General features: G+C 44.6%; 1 protein-coding gene across 1 annotated transcript in view; it reads left to right on the forward strand.

The window, feature by feature from the left end:
- The window catches only part of LOC109479343, a 118,550-nt gene that overhangs the window by 76,827 nt on the left and 19,241 nt on the right, over positions 1 to 22,482 (forward strand). Inside the window, exons 117-156 of the mRNA XM_019781294.1 lie at positions 224 to 364; positions 608 to 871; positions 1,216 to 1,329; positions 1,722 to 1,853; positions 2,273 to 2,407; positions 2,772 to 2,867; positions 3,380 to 3,529; positions 4,058 to 4,281; positions 4,692 to 4,856; positions 5,518 to 5,709; positions 5,897 to 6,014; positions 6,538 to 6,787; positions 7,307 to 7,469; positions 7,864 to 8,052; positions 8,640 to 8,814; positions 9,007 to 9,152; positions 9,555 to 9,692; positions 9,936 to 10,046; positions 10,416 to 10,525; positions 10,731 to 10,888; positions 11,303 to 11,530; positions 11,877 to 12,024; positions 12,415 to 12,602; positions 12,947 to 13,049; positions 13,734 to 13,879; positions 14,140 to 14,325; positions 14,695 to 14,865; positions 15,287 to 15,444; positions 15,889 to 16,029; positions 16,429 to 16,570; positions 16,859 to 16,992; positions 17,507 to 17,683; positions 17,866 to 18,117; positions 18,656 to 18,867; positions 19,224 to 19,434; positions 19,959 to 20,065; positions 20,605 to 20,779; positions 21,253 to 21,378; positions 21,787 to 21,937; positions 22,360 to 22,472. Of these exons, the coding sequence (XP_019636853.1) occupies positions 224 to 364; positions 608 to 871; positions 1,216 to 1,329; positions 1,722 to 1,853; positions 2,273 to 2,407; positions 2,772 to 2,867; positions 3,380 to 3,529; positions 4,058 to 4,281; positions 4,692 to 4,856; positions 5,518 to 5,709; positions 5,897 to 6,014; positions 6,538 to 6,787; positions 7,307 to 7,469; positions 7,864 to 8,052; positions 8,640 to 8,814; positions 9,007 to 9,152; positions 9,555 to 9,692; positions 9,936 to 10,046; positions 10,416 to 10,525; positions 10,731 to 10,888; positions 11,303 to 11,530; positions 11,877 to 12,024; positions 12,415 to 12,602; positions 12,947 to 13,049; positions 13,734 to 13,879; positions 14,140 to 14,325; positions 14,695 to 14,865; positions 15,287 to 15,444; positions 15,889 to 16,029; positions 16,429 to 16,570; positions 16,859 to 16,992; positions 17,507 to 17,683; positions 17,866 to 18,117; positions 18,656 to 18,867; positions 19,224 to 19,434; positions 19,959 to 20,065; positions 20,605 to 20,779; positions 21,253 to 21,378; positions 21,787 to 21,937; positions 22,360 to 22,472 (6,440 nt within the window). The remainder of the gene's footprint in view (positions 1 to 223; positions 365 to 607; positions 872 to 1,215; positions 1,330 to 1,721; positions 1,854 to 2,272; positions 2,408 to 2,771; positions 2,868 to 3,379; positions 3,530 to 4,057; positions 4,282 to 4,691; positions 4,857 to 5,517; positions 5,710 to 5,896; positions 6,015 to 6,537; positions 6,788 to 7,306; positions 7,470 to 7,863; positions 8,053 to 8,639; positions 8,815 to 9,006; positions 9,153 to 9,554; positions 9,693 to 9,935; positions 10,047 to 10,415; positions 10,526 to 10,730; positions 10,889 to 11,302; positions 11,531 to 11,876; positions 12,025 to 12,414; positions 12,603 to 12,946; positions 13,050 to 13,733; positions 13,880 to 14,139; positions 14,326 to 14,694; positions 14,866 to 15,286; positions 15,445 to 15,888; positions 16,030 to 16,428; positions 16,571 to 16,858; positions 16,993 to 17,506; positions 17,684 to 17,865; positions 18,118 to 18,655; positions 18,868 to 19,223; positions 19,435 to 19,958; positions 20,066 to 20,604; positions 20,780 to 21,252; positions 21,379 to 21,786; positions 21,938 to 22,359; positions 22,473 to 22,482) is intronic.

Below are 22,482 nucleotides of genomic sequence, written 5' to 3' on the forward strand. Positions count from 1 at the left end.
AAAGCAGACCTTGCAGCAGGGATGAGAATCCCTGAATTGGAAGAGTTTGCGTACAGAAAAAAAAGTTACAATAGACATTGTAATACATCAATACTAGACATTATAATACATTATGATACATAAAATATATATTATATTATATATAACTAATGTAAAATGTTTCTGAAGACTGTACAGCAGGTTACCTGTGTGTGTGTTATATCTCTCCTGTTGTTTCTCCCAGGTAAATACTGCCTGGGTGGACGTGAGGCTGGAGACTGTACTGCAGGTTACCTGTGCTACAGTGGCAGTGACACGCCCACACCAGATGGCTCTGATCCCACCATGGGCCAGCCTTGTCCCTATGGCTACTACTGTCTGGAAGGTGAGTGCTATCAATCTTTGCCCCCCCCCCCAAAAAAAAAATGTATTTCAGACCAAATCTGGCCAATGAAAATTGAAACTTTTTAAATTTGAATGGTGATAATTTACAGAATGATCAGATTTTCTATAACACAGAAACATGTCACTCTGAAGATCATAACCCTAAGCAATATGCTTATTCATGATGGGCCATAATATCACTCTGACGAGACCATAATAAGTCTTGTTCTAATCCCCCCCTCAGGTGCATTGGATGTGTCCCGCTGCCCCCCTGGCCTGGTAGTGGACAGAGAGGGTGCCGCCTCGGATGCAGAATGTTCCACTTGTCCTGCGGGTAAGATCTGCACTGCTAACGACACGGTCCCCCAGGACTGCACCCCCGGGTACTACTGTCCGTACGACCACCCCAAAACCGCCTGCCCCAACGCCACCTACTCCGCAGAGCCTGGCGCCACCAACATGAGCACCTGCCTGCCCTGTCCTGCCGGCTACTGGTGCAAGTATCAAGGTTTGGTCTTTCTTTTCTTTTTAATTATTGTGAATTTCAATCTTGAAATGTGTTTAACAGGAAAAAAAAGGTCCCGTTCCACTGAAGGTTCCGTTTAACAGGAGATGGCCACAGTAACCAATTATTATGCTTTTGCCAGATCCTCAAATAATGCAGATGTAATATGAAGTAGGAAGGTTCGTTTTTTTCCATCTTAATATATGTACTAAGTATTCAATAGGAGACAGCCTTGCTGAGTAATTAAGCTAAGCCTTATGCTAGATCCTTAAAAAAATCACCAGTATGCATAGAAATAGTCTGCAAAATCATAGTTTCACATGTTGATGTTGCTTTGACTGTTCCAGCCACCACCAACTACACAGCCTTCCCCTGCCCCATTGGCTACTTCTGTGTGGAAGGAACCATTGAGCCAGAGGAGTGTCCAGTGGGGACATACAGGGACACTGTGGGAGCAGGAGGTGGGGAATGTTTCTCATGTCCTGCTGTTCTCTTCTGTGTGGCCCAAGGGCTACAGACATGGGGATGGGTACTGCCATAAGCGACCAAGTCAATGGTTGCAGGGTGGAATTTAACTTAACTTTCATGATCACTTTAATTTGGGGGCTTTTCTAAGCAATAGCTGAGAGATTGGAAATCTTATTCAGTCACAAGTCTTGATTCTAGTTGTTGGGGATACATGTGCGTGGATAGGTGTAGAGATAGGTACTAGCCAAGATATTTTTTGGCTTTAAATTTCAGAAAGGTGTTCTAAAAAGCTTTTAAATTATTTGATTGTGTTAATTTCAATAAATAGTGAAAAATCAATGGAAGTGTAAGGCTCAAACAAACGTCCCGTGTTACTTCCCCGCAGGTCTGTTTGATTGCCACCCCTGCCCAGCTGGTTTCTACTGTCCGGACGGGGGAACCACCTTCACCGGGATCCTGTGTGATGAAGGAACCTACTGCCCTGAGGGCTCCATGAACCAGACGCTCTGTCAGGCCGGTCAGTAGATGGTCTTACATTGAGTAGTTTCAGACAATTTCATCTGTCTGATAACATTATGCAGATTTGATCTTGTGCTGAAGGTAAGAAAATTGGGATTGTATACAAGTTAAATACTTTATCAGGCTGTTATCAGCAAGAAGGGGACATCTTAGCTGTTATACGGGTTTTCCTTTGCCAGCTTTAAGAGTCTGTAGTCTGTTATTCTGCCAATGTTAAAATGGTCAAGTAATTGTAGACGATGAACGATTAGAGATTTTTTTTACAGTAGAGAAGCAGGAACTTAAATGAATTCATAAAGTGAGTGAGTTTAACAGTGTTTTGAAGATCTTGAAGCAGGAGATCTTGAAGGATACATTGAATATTGTATATCTCTGCTCTCTAGCATACAAATGTAAAACTGTGTCTGTGCCTTGCAGGGTTCTACTGTAACCACTCCATGACCCAGCTGCCCTGTCCGCCTGGCTACCACTGCCCCGCAGGATCCTCCTATCCACTGGAGTGTCCGGAGGGCCACTACTGCCCGGGTACAGACTGCAACAACACCGAGGCTGGTAAGGCTGCTACCAAGAGCAAATCACAACGTGTTTGATGCTAAAATGCTAATAATATATAACTACAGATACATGCAGAAGAATATTCCTCCATCAGTAGTGTCATTTTTGTAGACTTAAGGTAAAAACACGTACCTTTATCAAATTGTCACTGATAGAGAAATTCTACTAACTGCGATACACACATGACAGATTAATTTCTTCAGTGATTATATAACTACAATTTGGGACTGAATATGTTGTAGCTTGCAACAATGTAGACTTGTGATCGGGCAGAGGATATTGTTGACAAACATTCACAGTAGAATATCAAATACCATGATATCCTTTGAACTTGTTGTAACCTTTTTAATTGATGTTTTAGGCACCATCGTGCCCCTGAAGTGCCCATTGGGCTACCACGACTGTGACTGCACCCCGCGAGACACCTTTGAGAACGTGTGTCAGATCTGTCGAGCAGGTACATTTCAATTCAAGATTGTATTTATCGAACATTGTTGTGGACGTGAATGCCACTGAATTGCATTCAGTTCGTACAATGTACATGAGGTTTAAAAATGTTATGACAACATGGGATAATGCACAATACTGTAAACTATAGCAATAGCTTCATGTATTTGACGTTAGCATTTGTTAAACAAGACTTACATTGTAGTGGTTGTGACTAAAGACCTTTGCTATTCTAGCTTTTATATACAGTATTGAACTTTGTATTAACAGATTGCAAAACACAAGGCTTGTTAGCATTAACGTTTCATAAACACATACAATGTAGCAAAATCAATAGTCCGTACTTATAAACCTGCCTTTCTGACAACTCTCCAGTGTCACTACTGACAAAAGGTAGTGGATGCTACCTGAAACGTCTGACCATTTCCAACATCATATGCAGTGCCGTGTCTTATTGCACGATGTCTAACCCTCCCTGACTAATGTAGCAAAGTGTTGAGTGAAAGTGTTGTGATCTGCCAGGTACGTACAGCAGCGACCCGACCCAGCCGGCCTGTCTCACCTGCCGGGCAGGTGTGGTGTGTCTGGAGGGAGCGACGTCCGACCAGCCGGCCAGTAACGACTCTGCGACCTTCGGAGTCAACTCCACCAACTCCTACCCCTGTCCTCCAGGTCAGTCAGAACCCTCAGTCATAATCTCCACTAGACTCTTACATTCTCAACTGTATCGTGCAACAATGATTACTGTAACGTACAGTGTATTCCGAATTGGTAAATAGTACTAAACAAGGAGTCATACTAAAAGTTACAGATATATTAGACGGAATACAGATTATACTTAGAATTAGAAAGTACATGTAGACACTTGGAAACTATATATTATATCAAGACAAAAATTTCTAGCTTCTTGCATAAATCTCTAGGTGACTGTTATTTCTTTTCTGGCTTTAAACCTTGTATGCACATCAAATTTTGTAGTTTTCCTTTTAGTGTATTGTGCTCATTAGGTCTGAACTGCCTGTTTATAGTCTGATAAGTATACAGTCATGTACAATCTGTTTGGAAGTGATTTCGATATCAATCCAACCAATGCTAGCTAGTATGCCATGGCTTGCCTTCTGATGGACTCATAAATTGTATTCCACCATCCACCATACTATATGTGGTCTCATCTATTTCACCATCACTGTCCACCCCCAGGTTACTACTGTGAGGCGGGCGTGTCCCTCCCTGCAGCCTGTCCCCCCGGTACCTACCAGCCGGTGGAGTTTGCCGAGGGGCCGGCAGACTGTCTGGAGTGCGCCGTGGACCACTTCAACCACCTGCAGGCACAGACCGCCTGTTTCCACTGCGGCGGGGAGGCCAGTCAGCCGGGTACCGGCGCGGTCGGGTGTGTCTGCACCGGATCGGGCAGGGACTTCCAGGTCAGGGGTTGGCTTTACTGCTGGCCAATCAGAGGCTGTGACCATCATACTGTGTTATCTATTAACTAATTAGAAACAAAGACAGTAAAAATGTGTTTTGCTGAACCTCCAGTTATGACCAGGTCTGGAGATTCAAAACACTTCAGCCGATTATATTATAAAAATCAGTGAATGCAAGGTCAAAATTGAGCAAAATTGTATTATCAGATCTCTGTTTTACTTCTATTTCAGTGTCCTAGATTCTGAGTACCAGTAATTTTTAGTGTCTTGCACATATGATGCCTTTCACTTTTATTTATAAATTTGTGTAAATGATCAGTAAGAGCAAATGACCCTGCTGACCTGGCTGACTTTTGATTTCTGTGTATCTTCTCAAGAGCTACAGTTTAACTTCTTACTCTCTCCCCCAGCCGAGTGACCGTACCTGCCCGTGTGCTGCGGGTTTCCGGGTCATGTCGGGTCGCGAGCAGGACTGCGTGGAGCACGTGTTCGACATCTGTGGGGAGAACCAGCACCGGAACCAGGAGGGGTACTGTTTGGATGAGGGGCAGTGGATCACCTACTGCAGCACTGAGGTGGGAACAGGATCTTTACAATAAAGCTTTAAACATTGTTTAGTTAAACATTGAGTTAGATGTTCAAAGGTTAGATGTAACAATTAGTGTTTTGGTGTTATGTGGCCAGCTGCCACCAGGAGGGCAACTGTGTGGATCGAGGGACAGTGGATCACCTACTGCAGCACTGAGGTGGGATCATGATCATTTAATACCTAACACACACACACACACACACATACACACACAGCCGAGCTAACCAGCACCGCAACCAGGAGGGCTACTGTTTGGACGAGGGACAGTGGATCACCTACTGCAGCACCGAGGTGGGATGAGAAAGCATTAATAATGTTCTTGGCTGTAAATTAGCAGTAGATGTAACTCAAACTACAATTGACAGACCAAATCAGTGTACATGTATGTCTCTGTACAGTTCAATTCATCTTCATTTGTCTCTTGCTAAGTCTCTCTGAGAAAACATTCTACACAAGAAAAGTTGCTTAAGCAACTAGATGGATACTGGAAATCTGGATGGATATTTCAAAATCTATGCAGTTGCATAATAAGCAACTTTTTTGTGTTTCATTACCTTTATGTCACCTTCATCCGATAATCTTTCCGTAGTGTAGGAACAGCCTTTAAACCTGTGCAGGTGTTAACACTGGCTGTTATTCCTTTACAGGTGTGTACCTCGGAGGCAGCATACCTGGGCTATGATGGCCTGCTGGGGATCTGCCTGTGCCGTGTGGATGATCTGGAGGAGATCTGTGATCTGGAGTGCCGGCTGCTGCAGAAGACCAGAATCCAGCTGGTCTGCGACCCTCTGGACGACGAACCCACGCTGAGGGTCAACTACCCCAACGGGACTGCTAAGGTCTGTACTCCCTTTGCAGAAGGAAAACATACTACACTTTGTACTATTTTTGCTTAGTTTCTTTTCCATTCCAAACAAATTAAGTCAATGACCTGGAGGAAACTTTGCACAAATTGTTCACTGTCACAGCAGTTAGAATCTTACCATCTTGAGGTGCTTGTAACTGAAACCTTCCTCCCATCCGCAGACTGAGTACGCCTACAATGAGCTGACTAAGGTCATCAACAGCAGAATCGCGCTGAAGAAGGAAAGCTGCAAGTACAAGGACGGGACTCCGGAGTCGGTGTATCTGGTGCAGATGTCAGGTAGGGGCTGCTGTCTGGTCTGTTTCCAGTACAGAAATGGCAATCTATGTAAGTAGGACGTAGGACGGGTGTGTTTGCATGAGAAAAGCTTTGATTTGTCTCCTCTATGTAACTTTTTCTTTGCTCTTTAAGAATTTTAATTAAAGAATTAAAGCTTTCTTAAGTCATATTTTCAATTTCAAACACACACATTAAAGATGTGTAGCTTCCTCTACAATGTATGTAATGGAAGTCAATCTGTGGCTTTATATTAGCTTGCAAATTTACAGTGACCAGTAGAAAATGAAAATAATCTGTAATAGACCTTTTTCGCCATGAATTGTTGAGAAGATTTGTCTGTAAACCAAACCTGTCGAACTTTGTTACCTCTTGAGGCACTGGTTTCCTTGGTGTGTACAACCCCAACTCTGTGGAGGTGGACAGCCTTTTAAAACAGTCTCATATAATCAACTAATTTATGCCCCATTAAATGTTGAGAGGATTTGACTTCAAACTGTGACTGAATTTTTTCCCTCCTCTCCAGGCGATGGTTTCCTGGGCGTGTACAACCCCAGCTCCGCAGAGGTCGATGACCTCGTGACGGAGAACGTGAAGACGTCAGCAGGCACGGCGAGAACCCTCCCGCTGTCAGGCGGGGCCCGGAGGAGGCTGCTCGCGCTCTCCACCATCAACGGCTCGTACTACGAGGGCATCGCCAACCCAACCGTCTGTCTGCTCTGGAACGAGCTCATGTTCTTCGAGGTGTCCAATGACCACTTCCCAGTATATGATAGGTACAGCCTTTTTCATGTAATTTCACATAATCACTAAACTGTTATCATTTGCCTACTTAAGGCATAGATCAGTCCAGTTTGTTAAGCAAGCACAAGCTGTGTATGATTGGACTGTAAGTTTTGAGCCATCCACTCACACCAGAAGGGAACCCTACTCATCTCAAAAAGTGCAGTACATGTACAAATGTATCTTAAACATGCTTTAGCACACTTTAACAGGTGTGTCTCTCCTCAAACATGACAGTCAGCTTTATGTCCCATCCTAGAGTACAAAATCTCATTAATCAGTAAAAAGAGTGAGTTAAACCACCATTGAAATAGCTAGAACCTTCTTACTGACCCTTTATGCCTACTGAGGGGTGCAACACAAACTATGAAAGAGAAGTGTGCCAAACCATCAAAAGCTTTGAAATCCTTTTTTTGATACCAGTACAGTCTACCCTGGCTCCTAGGACACTGGGAATCAAAGAACCCCACCTCACTGTTACACAAACATCTGTATTAATTTTCTCTCCACAGAGACAACCTGTACAACACAAACGAGCAGTTTGACTACGGAGGTTTCCGGCAGCTTGCAGAGCTGCAGAGCCAGGTACAGACCGCCACCACGCTCTTCGCCTACCGTTTCGCCGACCCAGGAGTCTACGTCTTCTACCTCAGCACCAACGTCAACAAGAAGATGGTGGGCGGAACATCGATTTCTTTAACTAAGGCAGCTGTTTGGCACCAACTTTGTATTGGTCATGCAGTTAGGCAGCAGGGAGAGGGTTAAAAAAACATTAAATTTTGTGTCAGCATGTCATGGACTTCTGTTTCTTTTAATTGCTCTTGGATTTGTAAGTTTTCAAATTCTATCCATGAAAAAAAGGTTTAAGCACAGAGCAATGTACATGTAGTCCACAGTGTTTGTCATATTTTTTAGATTTCACTGTCTCAGCTTCTCTGAAAATTGCTAGGAGCAATTTTTTGCAGTTTTTGCATTTACTTTCTTAGGGAAACTATTGAGTCATACATCTTAGGTCATTATTGCAAATCTACCTGTCACATGATCTCCCATCCCACCCTTTCGCCTGCAGTACGTGCGAGTGATGGCAGATGGCGCTCAGTGCTCGGAGGACGGACCGTTCTTCCCCACCACGCCGCGGGCGCTGATCCAAAGTGGCATCGCGCTGGACGGAGACCTGCTGCTGTCGCCTGATTGGCTGCTGATCGGCATCCTGTTCGGCGCCACCCTCCTGCTCATGGTCCTCCTCGTGGTCGCCTTGGTAACGGTCCTGCTTTTTTTCTAAGAACATTTAAGGGTCATGTGAGGTCAATTCTCCCACTGAAACAACTGCTTTTCTTTGCCATTTATTCATTTGAATCAGATCACCACAAAATAAGTCTCATCGTGAGTCATTGGAGTGTTTATGAAGTCTGTTCACCTCTGAGTATTTGTGAGTTTTCAAATTCTGTCCTATTTTCCTAAATTCTGAAGCTAGATACTAGGATTCTGTAACTCTTGGTTTAAGAACTTGGGCCTAGAATCTTCACACTGTCAAAGCCATCCTACTGATGATTTCAATCAGTTTTCTTTTGTAATGTTTAAGAATTTTTGTCCTGTTTTGAAACAAAAAATGGTATTTTCAGTCTCCCAACTTTAGAATTGATGCCCTGTTTTCTACTTTAAGAGCTGTGAGCCCCATCAAAGACTCATTTTTACATAATCTAAATGAAAAATAGAGGGTTCTTTCACCCAACCTCTTCCTTGATGCCTCGTTTCAGTAATTCAGCCTGTGGCTGCGATGTACTTTTCATGTCCAACCAAAATGATCAAATAAACCATTGGTTCATCCATTTGCTCCTTCCACAGCTTCTGTTCCGTCGTTACGGCTGGGCGAAGACGTCGTTCATCAACCCGTACTACCGCTTCCTGTCGCAGAAGTACAACATGGACGACTACTCCTCCAAGGGCTCCACCGTCCACCCCGTCAAGAAGTTCCACAGGAACCTGGGCGCTCCCGAGGAGGAGGAGGAACCTGTGGAGAGTAAGTCTGTGAAATTAGATGGTCTTAGAGAGATGTACAGTTTTTTTTCTTTCTAATTTCTGCTGCCTTGTCTACACCCTGAAGCTGACCCAATGACCAGGCTATCATGTATACCATAGTATGCAGTGTGTAAGATTTAGGGTGTTGCATGATGTTATAAAATTAATTCACTATATTGTATAAAATTTTCAGCGAGAGCTATTGAGCTGAAGAGTGAAGAATTCTGGGACTACGAGAAGCAAGTTGACCTTGAAGCCTTCACTTCCAAGGACTTCTACAACGAGCTGGCCAAGCAGTCTCGAGGGGTGACCGCCATCCTGGGTAGACAGAAGGAGGAGGTAAGACAAAGATCACAACATTTTCTGCTGCAAGTGCATTCACTAGTAGAGGGATAAATCTCTCTGAGTACTCTAGCGGACAATTGAGACCTCAGCAGTTCTCTTTGGATTAGGCATTGTTCTCCCAACTTCTATCTCAGGTCTCTTGCAGTCTCTTACAAGTCTCTTTTTTGAAATTGTTGTCTTACATAATTTTCCATTGTTTGAAAAGTCTCTTTCAAAATTACTCAATGAGTACTCAATTGTCCGCTAGAGAACTCAGAGAGATTTATCCCTCTACTAGTGATTCTAGAAAATAGCAGCAATGCAGTCACGTTGATGTGATGCTTGGGTGTTGACCTATGACTGCTGAACTACAACTGTGGACCTATGACTGTTGACCTATGCCCTGTTCTGTCCCAGGTGAAGTCCCTATACCAGAAGGTAGCAGGTGAGGCGGAGTCGCTGAAGGGCCTGTGGGTGGCGAAGCTGCACCTGCGGAGCCGCAGTGCCCTGGCCACACAGGAGGACCTGGCCGACTATGAGAGGAAGAAGGAGGAGGTAAAATTTCCACTTGTCTACTCGATTTATGCTAAAGCTAAATATTATTATTAATATGATTTTGCTGCATTATAGATTGAGGAAAAATAATCCCAAATGCCCACAGCACACTGCCACAACCCCACTCTTCTGTATTTAAGTCTAGGCACTACTTCTTTTAATACTAAGGATCTTATATGAAGTGCAGATGTAGATTCTAATCTGTGGACCAGTGATGTATAACTCCTGTATCCCCCGTCCCAGTTGGAGATAGAGCTGGAGCGGCGTAAGGAGCTGGGAGCCAGGTTTGAGGCCGTGCTGCAGAGGCAACAGGAGCTGCTGGAGGCAGACGAGATCGCCAGGGAGGACCACCAGGTCAGGACTCTGTTGTATCCAGAACCAAATTTTATATAGAACTATTCCTTATCCAGAACTATGCTCGGGGACAGTTCTAAATAGGCCAGAACATGTATCCCTCCAAAACTGTGCCTGGGCAAACTTACATTTGTAGATGCACAGAAACTGTCCAAAACAGTGCCTGATCCTAACCCCAACTCATTAATGCATAGAACTAGACAGGCACAGTTCTGGATCACTGGTTTATTTATTTATTTTTATAGTTATGATGGTAACCATATCGTGGACATTAAAAATGTGTGAAACACTAGAACCTTCACTTTGAGAAGATAACACGGAGATTTAGATTCAGCCCATTTTGTAACAATGTTTGTTTCATGTCTCCAGGTTGCCTATAGTGCACCCATGAGGGAAGCCATGAGGAGCCTGCACGACCTTGTGGAGAAGGTCACAGAGGGCAAGGTCAACCCGACCTTGGATGACAAGGAGCTGAGAAGGTAGGCAAAAGAACCTGCTGTGCTTCTCAGATGCACAACATCCTTGGAGTTTGGGGAGTATTGAGAAGGGCCACTGTTGTGTTGTCACAATAAAATAACTTGTTATGGACCAGGTCCTATATTCCTGCATGCAGTATCTCTTGTGTGGGAACACTGCCACTGGGTTGTTGTCCTACTCCTGACCTATTCTTGTCCTGTTCTGCAGCATTTCAGCCCGAGTGGGAGCCCTGCTGGGCAGGATGTCCCATGAGATCACCACAGAAAGCCAGCGTGTGGGAGCGTGGGGGGTGTTGGGGCAGGGCACCGGGGCACAACTGGTGGATCCTGGCACCAACCAGCCACTCAGCCGAGAGGCACTTGTCGGTGAGTTTTGATACTTTAGTATAGGCAAGTGCTCATATTCTGATAGTGTATTAGAAAGCTGCTTTAAGTAATCTTTGGATTTGCATTGCTTAAACTTCTATAACCAGTCTATAACCTCATTCACTTGCCCAAGACTTCCTCACTAAGCATATTAAAAACTCCTCAAAGTTTTTATTATTTCGTTACCTTGTCAATTCCCTTTCACACACAGAGAATAATAATTTGATTCATGAAATGTCTTTTAGAAGCTGTTAACTCAGATAATTCTTCTGCTATAGTATGCCACTCTTACCAGTATTTTGCTATCAGAAGGTCGTTTGCCAGCCTTCTTTGAACCTCTTGGTTGCCTGCCATCTAATTCTGATCTGTCCAGACTGTCAGTAGAAAATCTAACCTTCCTCTGCTGCCCCCCAGCTCCAGATGGTACAGTCCGTGCCATGGAGCTGATCCACCAGGACCCGATCTCCGGGCTCGTGGTGCCGAACTCCGACGCCCGCATGCTGCTGCATGATGGGAAGGTCGCGCCGGTTGTGCCGGACATGTTCGTGCACCCCCAGACCGGACGAGTGCTGCCGATCATGGGGAACGTGGCGTACGACCCGATTTCCTCACGGCTCGTCTTCACTGCAGACTCCGCTACAGGTGAGCATTGAGGAACATGCACAGTCGTATCTAGTTCTAGGCCTGGATGGGTCAGGTTTAGGATCAGGCACGATTCTGGATAGTCTCCGTGTATCCAGAAGAAAGCAGATTTGCCCCAGACACAGTTCTCTAGATACACGTGGACTATCCAGATTTCTGGATACAATCATGCATACTTTTCTTTTGGCTTTTGGCTGTGTAGAACATCTGCATATCATTTTAAGAATTAAAAATGTTGTAAAATCTTGCGTATACATATTATGCATCTATTATTATTAGTAGTATTAAGAGTGGTGCCAGAAAAGTCCCATAAATTGATTGTTGCCACCATTTCTCCTACCGCCAGGCGAGGCTTCAAGAACGGAGGAGCCGCTGATCCCGTACGTGCCGTACCCGCACGATCCACAAACCGGCGCGCCCACACGGACCAAACTCACCACCCTGCAGCGCAAGAGCGACCTTCGACTCAACGCACCCATGCCTGACCCCAACAGGTCAGGGTTCATGACCTCTGCTGCACTGGCAGAGTCATCGATCATTTATTATTCATATCACTTGGGTTGCTTAAGTAACTCGATAGATTTGGAAGCTGTCAGACATTTCAAGTAGCATCAAATACTTTTTATCAGCAACTCACCATCTGTTGCTTGAGTAACATTTTCCTTGTGTGATGTTTCCAGTGTATTTTTGGTACAACCTATTTTTGCAATCTTTATGTTAGCAATCACAGTAGATCAACAAAACTGCTTGTTCTTGTACAAAGTATTAATTATAATTTATAACAGTACTGTACAATGTGTGACCTACATTGTGGAACAATAGAAATTTTTTTGTCTTTATGTAGTACGTATACTCACTGCTGTTTCTGTAACTTTCTGTCCCAGTGGTCTGCATGTTCCCATTGCTGCGGTGACCATCCACCCCCAGACTGGAGTGGTATATCCCCTGGCAGGCTCCCACACAGACCCAGTCACGGGCCTGCCCATTGCTATAGAGGTGGGGTCCGTCATGATAGACCCTAACTCCGACCTGCCCGTGCCCATACTGGGGGTGGGGCTCGACGCTGAAACTGGTAGGTTTAACTTCACAATATTTTAGTCCTTAGGCCAAAAGAGCTAGCTATAGGGGAATGTCCCCAGTACAATGAACCTGTAAATACTGAACACAGCATCTTTGTAACAACCCATAAATAGCTCTTTGGTGAGCTATAACTGGATTGAGATCACCTTCCTTTTTTTTTTGTCCCTTGTTCACCGTACCCATCAAAAAGAGCTGGGGAATTGCCCCGGTACGATGAATCAGATTCTGTAAACACTGAACGCAGCATCTCTCTCACAACCATCAAGGAGTAACTCATTTAGTAAGCTAAAACTTGATTGAGATCACTTTTTAATGTTCCCGTTTGCCTTCCCACAGGTGATGTTGTCCCGCTGGGTGGCACGACTGCCACGTTCGGCGGGCGGGGCCCTCGCTCACCCATCATCCCCGGAGACACCTTCTCAGAGCCGCTCAGCGGAAAGTAAGATCACAACAGTTCCTGTACATGTCTGATGTTTCAGTCTTAATAATGATGTTCTGAAAAACCTTTAAAAATGTGACACTGTAAAACCTTAAACTTTGTAGTCAATGACAATGCTCACAACTGTTACAGTTCCTGTCTGACTTCTGTTTCAGTCATTACAGAGACAAAAATAAAATATCTTTTTTTAGTTTTTGCCCTTGAACCACTTCTAAGACAGCATAGTGACAATCAATAATTATGTTTCTGCCAGATTTTGAACTACATGTACATAAACATTGTCCAGTTTCTAAACCTTTAAACATTGTGTCTAGACCTTAAAACATTGTGAAAAACCTTTACAAATGAAATGTCCTAGTCTCTGCCTTAGAGCTTCAAGTGTACTTACAGCAAGATGACAATTTGTGGTACATTGCATTTACTCTTGACTGACAGCTATTTAAAAGAATATTTAGCAAACAAATAGAAACAGTGCTAATTCCAAGATCTGCTGGGTCTGCCATCTGTTTCTTTAGACAGATCTGTTTTAGCTGCAGGGTTTTGAAATAGATAAATATTGTCCTATGTTCTTGCACAGTGTCTAAACTTCTATACCTTTTAACTATGTCTGCAAACCTATCAAAATTGTGTGTAAAACCTTCAGAGATTTGTGTGTAAAACCTGTAAACCTTGCATGTATTACAGACCAGCCCATGTGCATGGCGGTGTGCTGGAGGGTTGTGATGTGCTGCCCAGTGGAGGAGGTTACCAGGCTCTGCTGGATGCCTGTGTTCTCGCCTGCGAGGCCCGAGTACTGGCTGCACTGCAGGAGTACAAGGACGCCGTCACAGGTGGGTATATTTATATGGGTTCTTGTCACAGATAGATTCATATATGTTGTATTTATGTTATCATAATGATAAAATCGTTTGATTTCCATCAATATCTGCATTCATTTCTCATTGGGTACATGGAAGTTTCTTCAAACGTTGTTAACCACACCAAATTACAGACTGATAATGAATCTTAGATTCAATCAGAAGAAAGCTTATTTTAGACAATGTCTGTACAGATGAGAAAGTTCAAGCCATTTTTCCTGTGTGTTCCCCAGGCCCTGAGGCAGTGCAGGCCGGCCCGGCGCTGAACTGTCACCACGAGCAGAGTGTGCTGGAGACAGCGCTAGGTGAGCTGGGGAAGGCACGGCAGCGCTGCAAGGCACAGCTCCTCCGCACCGGGCACAACCTCACACGCAGGGAGGAGAGGGCTGCTATCCTGGCCGCTACTGGAGGCTCCGCAGGTCAGTTCCAAAATCTGCAATATTTATGTTTACCAAAGTAAAACATATTGTTTTTGCTACGTTTCCTCTTCTTCTCCAAATAGTGACTTCTGACCTGACTGAACCAGACGGCTGTTGCCATAGTAACTGGTGTTGGGTTACATAATGTTGCAATTTTATAGCAGGAGGGATTTAGGCTCCTATATTATATATATGTGTGAATGTGTTTGAGTAAGAATTAACAGAGTAGACCATATGCGAAGGTAAACATTATTCATTTGCTTTGCAAATGTTACTTTTCCAGTTGTATATTTTGTTTTCTTCCAGTGTGACATAGTTTGTTTACTTGTTTATCCCCAGTTATGACATAGTTTGTTTACTCCCCTGAAGGAATGATGGAGTTTGCAGCGACAGGTCAGCTGCTGCCGATCCTGGTTGGCACGACGATGACCGACCCGGCGGGGTCAGGCCTGCAGGTTCCCGTCCTCGGCATCGACAGGGACAAGAAAACCAGCAACGTTGTTCCGCTGGGGGGAACCATGGAGGACCCAGAGGGAGAAGGTTAGTTAGCTAGTTACTTAGCTAGTTAGTTAGCTAGTCGTCTCACTGGGCAGCACCATGGAGGACCCTGAGGGAGAAGGTTAGTGAGCTAGTTAGTTAGCTAATTATTAATAGTTGCTGCGATTAGGCAGGGCCTACGGGTTTCCATAAATGTGGATGTTATTTAGTTAGAAATATATTTTTGAAAATTTAATCCATAATGAATCAAGTCGAATCAGAAGTTGGCAGAGGGCTGTCCTCTCCTTGGTGCTGAAACAGTTGTTAACAGTGTAACACTGGTCATGGCTAGTTGTAGGCCTGTTTGGTGACAGATTACTAGTAGTTACAGGTCCATGCCGAGGAGATAAGGATGTAACTGATATTTTTACCCTTCTTTTCCATTTTTGTCTCGTTCTAACAATAATCCCCCGACTCCCTGCAGGCCTGGTTCCGATCATGCTGGGCCGGCCGACAGTGGACCTGGTGACAGGAGAGCTGAGTCCGATCAGCGGCGTGCGCATCAGTCCTGACACGGGGACTGTCACACCTGTCACACTGTCATCGGGAGGACACAAGAAGAGGAAACCGCCTCTCGGAGCTGTGAGTTTATTTATTTATTTATTTATTAAGTTTTACCATGTACAATATGCTCTGTGGATGGCATGGCGAAACAGGTGTTTCTGACATGAAACACCTTTTCAAAGCCTCCATACCCATAAAATGACAATACAAAACAAGTTGTTAAGGTTTTAACATTCAACAAGCAGCAGCATGTCTTACGTGCATTGACACAGAAAATCTGTCATTCAGAACAGTATTTCAGAAGTTTGAAATCAGAAGCAAAACTGTTCCTTCGCAGTGATGCAGTGTTTTAAAAAATATTAGCACTTTTACCAATGACCAGTTTTGCGATAAACTGGTTTTGAAGTAATCCACAGTGCCCGGCAATAGAGAAGTGGCCCATTGTCATAGCAACAGACAATACAAATCTACCTGTTCCCAGGTTGCCATGGTAACAGACTAAATGAATCTGCCTGTTCCCAGGTCGCCATGGTGGAGGACGAGCTGGTTGCTAGGCGGAGCTACTGGCGTCGCCAGCGGCAACGTGAGGAGGAGGCGACCAATCAGGAGGCGTTGCTGGTGTTCCAGCTGATGTATGACATGGAAAACATCACGGCACAGAAGGCAAGACTGCTGTAGTGGTTTCTCACACTGTGCTAACATTCACACCTCTGGGTGTGGCATGATGATGATAATCTATGTTATGCTGATGTACAAAATCCAAAACTCAGACAGACCATCCTGTTCTTGATTCCTTTACTTTTGCCTGAAGATCTTTTCAATTCAAACAGTTTTTCATTACCAGAACCTGGTTCCATTATGATATAATTCAACCGTGTGACTAAATGATATTCTCTTTGGTTACATACATGTAATTTCCTATATACTAAAGAAAAAATTTGCTCCAGCTGACCTGAGGTTTCCAATAATTTTTGTTGTCTGATCTTTATAAAAAGGTTGGCAGTGTGTCAGTTCCTCCTGGAACTCTACAGAGCCTTTTAATATTCCCTGTTCTGTGTGTAGATTGAGGACTGTCTGGACACCATGGCAGAGAATGTGCACAAACTGTTGGATGCGGCTAAGAGAGAGGTCCAGAGGAGGACGGATGCTGAGGAGGAGTTCACAGCTGTCCTGCCGCCAGATGTGGTCTCCATCCTCACCCAGGGTACGGCTCATAAGCATACTTACATATATTAACATGTTCACTGTCTAAACATATGATTTTCTGTAAACAGAAGAAAGAAAAAGTTCTTTAAATTTGTAAATTTACAATTTATCCTGACCAAACATACACCTCCCTCCGTTACTGTTTTTTTTTCATGTGATATTTGTTAACTTTCTTTTGTATGATATTGTGGGACTCTAGCACCTTCCTCATGAAATAAATATGAATGAAATGAATACCTTTTTTCTAAATCACACTGACTTATGTTGTGAACCTGTGACCCTCCAGTGAACCAGGCGGAGCGGGAGCGGGAGGAGAGACATCAGGAGGCGCATCGGAAGTTCGCCGAGACGATCCGGAAATTCTTCCAGAAGCTGCAGATGGAAGAGAACAAGTACAAAGACAGGATGCAGGAACTCGAGGTACGTAACACTTACACACCATATACAGGAGCTATGGACTCTCTAGTTAGGGTTAGGGTTAGGGTAGGGTAGGGTAGGGTTGGGGTTAGGGTTGGACAGGATGCAGGAACTAGAGGTACGTACATTTGTAACACTTACACACTTATAATATACAGGAGCTACGGACTCTGTAGTTAGGATTAGGGTTAGGGTTAGGGTTGGGTTAGGGTTAGGGTTGGGTGGGGTGAGGGTTAGGGTTAGGGTTGGGTGGGGTTAGGGTTAGGGTCAGGGTTGGATGCAGGAACTAGAGATAGGAACTGGTCACAGGGAAACAGAGATTCCATTCTTGACTCTTTCCAGTTAAACCATCTACTATAAAAATCCCAGAGAGCTGCATTTCGTCAACCTTTAGGGTTAGAGTTAGGGTTAGGGTTAGATTGAGTTAGGGTAAGGGTTAGGGTTAGGGTTAGATTTAGAGTTGGGGTAGTGGTAGGGTTAGTGTACACGTACTGACAGTATTGTACCCCCCCCCCAGGGAGCCATGAACCCAGATGCAGAAGCTACAGTGCTGCAGCGTTACCGGCAGGCCAAGTCGCGACTACAGGCAGAGCTACAGGACCAGATCCTGAGCCGGTCGGAGAATCTGGACGAGGAACACTCTGCCCTGGAGTACGTCAGGGAGAAGGCAGAGCTGCTCGGACTGGAGGCCAAGGTGGGGCTAAAGTAGTATACAACCACATCTAGTGAACACATTCAATAGAAAAATCAAATCAGTTTTTGCCATATCTAATTTGTCTTAACTTTGCCTGTTGTTCAGACCTGTTGGATTTGTTCATAGTTTGTAACTTTGTTGATGAAAGAAACTGACAAATTTTTCATATATTTCCCCCGCAGAATGTCCTGACAGGAGCAGTGGTTGTTGCCGGGGACTATGATGCCACCATCTCGGGCGTGTACGGCGACGACCTGACCTCCCCCGCCTCCAGTCGTGAGCTCATCCCGCTCCTCAAGCAGCTCATAGCCATGCTGGAGGCCGGCGGACAGTTCCAACTCTCCGTGGAGGGGGCGCAGCTCTTCTCCGGAGGGACAGGAGCGGCGGCTACACAGACGGCGGCAACAGTGCACCGAGGACTCGCACCACTACAGGTAAACCATTTCTGCTTGCAGATTTCACATTAAAAAAAAACATGTACTGACAGTGTACTGATTGAAGATTTTTCAGCTTGTTTTTAAGCTACAATCTTGTGGATGGTCATAGAGTTTTAAATCCTCACAATGTAAATCCTCACAATGTAAATCTTCACCATACTTATAACAGTATGTACGGTGAGCCAGCTGTCAAGTTCTTACCGTTGGCCTCAAATTGAGCTGAAATTTGCAAGATTCTGTTCATGATGGGTCAGATCTTCAGTTTTAGTGACTTTTGTCATTCATGCAAAATAAGGCTTTAAGTTCCAGTTCCCTTGTCTTGTGACTGCGTCTTTCTGAGTACAAAGCTTTGCATGCTGATATATATCTTCATCTTTGCTCTGATCGGAGGTGTTATGTGAGCCCCAGCTACACCCCCATATAGCCCCTGTTGGGGCACTTTAGGGGGGGGCAGGCCTATATATATCTACTAGTCAGAAACAAATTTTGAATAACCAGAAGTGTAGTGATGCCTGCGTTGATGAATTTTCCCCAGTTTGCCGGTCCATCCATCTCTATTGGGGAAGTGGAGACCGTGCAGGGCCTGACCTCCGTGGTGCCAAGCCAGGGAACAGCAGGGGTGGTGCAGACACAGCTGCTGTCCCACGCTGTCCCCGGGACAGCAGGAACAGCAGGCATGGCCACGACTGTCACACAGCAGAAACAGCAGCCGGAGATGTCTGAGGAGGAGCTCAAGGAAAAGTCCAGGTATGGAATTAGTCCTCACAAACCTGATGAGAAATTATAGACACAATGTCAGAAAACTACTGCTCGATTTATTCTTACTCTTTGATATATGATTATCATATATACGTATGTTGGCCAGCCCCTCCAGCTCTAACTTGCTATATACATTGTGATGTAAAACAACACCACAGGGTGTCTGCTACAGCACCAGTTACCTTGGTGACATCTGTCTTGTCCAGGACATTAATCTTATTATACATTTTAACATTTTCTTACCTTTAGCCCACGCAAATGACTAATCATCCAGGGATCATAAAGAAATAAGAATAACCCATTTACAACAGTATTACAACATGGTATTATTTACTAAACCCCAGGAGCCTCCTGGAGCGGTTCACGCGGGAGGCGGTGCAGCTGGAGGACGAGCTGCGTGCCGAGGAGATCGCTGCCATCAACCAGGTGATCCAGGAGGTGGAGAGGGAGAAGGAGAAGGCCATCCAGCAGGTGCAGGCCGAGCTCAAGGAGAAGCTGCGCAGGTGTACTACTGATGAGGAGCGGGAGAAGGCCATGCTGGAATCTGCACAAAAGGTTGGGGCTTTCTCCAACATAATTTTTTGCCTAGTCCATATAACTTAAAGGAGTGAACGGGTCAAACAGCCAATCAGATGGCCAGACAGTCAGCAGTGGAAGACTTTGGCCAAACATCATGCTGCCCCAACGACTGACTAAGGTATGGGAGAGAGAGAGAAAGAGAGAAAGAGAGAGAGAGTGCTATAACTGCATTGTTGTGTAACACACAATGTGTCTGGGTGTACTACTGATGAGGATAGGGAACAGGCAATGCTGGAGTCAGCACAGGTATGGGCTGTCTTAGATGTAGTGGTTAATAAGTCTCTATTCTGTATAACTGCCTTGTGGTGTAACACACCATGTTTCCTCATGGTACATGTACATGGAACAGGCCATTTTTGAGGCTGCACAGAATGTAGACTCTTCACTGTGCTGTAAGACTTTGGTTGGAGGTTGCTCTGTCCTCAGCACATCTGTTGACTGTTATTTGTAAGCAGAAAGCAAATGCTGTTCTCTGTATTCATCCCTTGTCTTGTCTTCAGATCCAGAAGATCAACGAGAAGTTTGAGAGTGAGAAGCAGAAACGTCTGAAGAAGGTCCGTAAGGAGCTGAGGGAGGAGCGAGTCCGCAGGAAGAGAGCTCTGCTGCAGTAAGTCTGGTCTTTAAGACACACTTATGGTGAAAACATCTCTAGTCAGTGTTAGGAAATAGAAATTGCAAAGATCCTGTTGACTAATCTTTGTGCATAGGAAATTTAGATAGGAAAACTCTGAAGTCATCAGATGGTCTCAATGTCTGATGTACATCATATTCTGTGAAAAGCTGGACCAGGTTTAAGAATCATGTAATGAGATACATTGTATATGGTGTCTTCCTCACTTCAGCCTGTAGGATGCGCAGAAGCCCTGAAGGCTTGGATGTGGATGTAAGTGAGACGACATGAGTCTCATCTAGCACAACAATGAGTCTTCAATCTGCAGATGATCAGAAACAGGACCTGATGTACAGTGTACGCTGATAGACAAATGATTTTCTCTCCCCTGTGTGTGTAGGAGACAGAGGGCTGAAGCTCTAGAGGCAGGAGTGGATGTGGATGAGATCAGTACCAGCGATAAGTCTGCCATCTGATGATAAATTAGACCAGTGATGTAGTTAGATGGTTGATTGTTCTTTCCCCTGTGTGTGTAGGAGGCAGAGGGCAGAAGCGCTGGAAGCAGGAGTGGATGTGGATGAGACGGTACCAGCGATCAGTCTACCCTCGGATGATGAGTTGGACCAGGACCTGATGCTGCTGGCTAAGCAACAGGAGCAGCTCATCGCTGAGCTGAACAAGGCCTTTGCTGAGGAGCTCGCACGGGAACAGGTCAGATGGAGTTCAGAGTAAAAACATTATATAAGGTGCAAAACTGTCTCAAGACCTTTGAAACTCTACAAATTACTTGGTACTAGCTGTCCAGCTAAGTGCAATGTGCCATGTTGAAGTGTGAAACTATGCATCTTTCTGAGTTCTTTGTTTTTATCAAAATGTGTGGTAACTGTTTTGGGGATCCAACTTTTGAAATTTTCTAAAAGATTTAGTATTTTGTGAAAAATATCAACTTCAAGTGACCATGCAGTGTTATTTTGCATTCAAGGATACATGACTATATATTAGGAAGGTTAGAGTGGCTGCAGGTTGGTCGATTGGTTGATGCACATAGATTGATTGATTGATTGGCTGGTTTTCTGGTACCAGGAGGAGATAAACAGCGAGAGATTTAGGGTTGGGTTAGTTGATTGATACATGTAGATTGATTGATTGATTGATGGATGGATTGACTGATTTGCTGGTACCAGGAGGAGATAAACAGCGGTCGTAAGGCGCAGCTGGATGCTGAGATGGAGGCTCGGATCCGGGCCCTGAACAGGCAGATGGGCAGGAGTGATGCAGAGACTGACAAGCTGCTGGAGGACATGAAGAAGGTACCACTAACGTCACTTTTCTTTACTGAAGTCCTAATTTGCATTTACAATGGCTTTTTATGTGTTAGAATAAAGTAAAAAATATGCTCTTGTTGCACTCTCTGAACTGATAACTACAATACGGCATCAAAACATGGTTCCAGTTGTGTTCTCTTTGCTAAATGCTCTAGATGTCAAAGGAAGACAATAATTGAGTGATCATTAATGAAGACAAAATGTGTCAACAAAAGACTTTTGACTCTTACCAGATTCAATGAGCCAATGATAATGACCTATCTTGAAAAGGGCTTGAAAACGTGGTGTGATCATGGTTCGAAGCCATCCTTTTTGATTCAGAAGTATTAGTTTCAAACCAGTAGAGTGTGACCAACCTTGATCTTGACCTTGACTTTGCTGTTCAACCTGCAGCAGTCAGCAGCCCAGCGAGGTCAGAGGTCGAACATGAAGGACCGGATGCGTCAGCGTCAGCGCCAGCGGCGCACACGGAGCCGCGCCGACGGGCCGGAGATTCCTGAGGGAGTGGAGCAGGGCTCGGAGGAGGAGAAGCTCATCTTAGAAGGTGCTGGCAGTGTCTTAGATTCCCTTCAGAATCTTCAGATAGCTACTTAAAGCCTAACTGTGTGTGCAGTATTTTTCAAGTTGAAAAATGGGGTTGAGAAGAAACTTATAATAATTTATGCTCTCTTGGTTGTCGTTAAAACAGATCTAACATCTGTGAAAATGAGTAAGTCATAGACAGAGATCAACATTGAACACAGACCCTTCTTTCCAAATTTCAAGCCTACCATGCTCAAAGTATTTCAGCGTGAAAGAGATTGCTGCTACTGATGTGGTTTGTGAAAGTAGTGAGTTCTGACCTTCGCGATGGACATCCAAGAAGAGAGTGTCTGACCAGGGTATTTTCAAAGTAAAAGTCTTGGGTGCTTTACAATGTATGAACAGAAGTCGAACATGAACTCCCCCACCTTGTTGTGTCTGCAGCTTTCCAGGCCCAGCAAGATGCGGATGACCTGAAGGAGGAGGAGGCTCTCATGGCGGTTATCGATGAACTGGACGCTGAGGACCAGCGTAGAACCCACATGGAGACCCTCGATGTGAGTCTAT

This window comes from Branchiostoma belcheri, unplaced genomic scaffold (genome assembly GCF_001625305.1).
Source record: "Branchiostoma belcheri isolate BF01 breed outbred unplaced genomic scaffold, Haploidv18h27 scaffold48, whole genome shotgun sequence".
Taxonomy (NCBI): domain Eukaryota; kingdom Metazoa; phylum Chordata; class Leptocardii; order Amphioxiformes; family Branchiostomatidae; genus Branchiostoma; species Branchiostoma belcheri.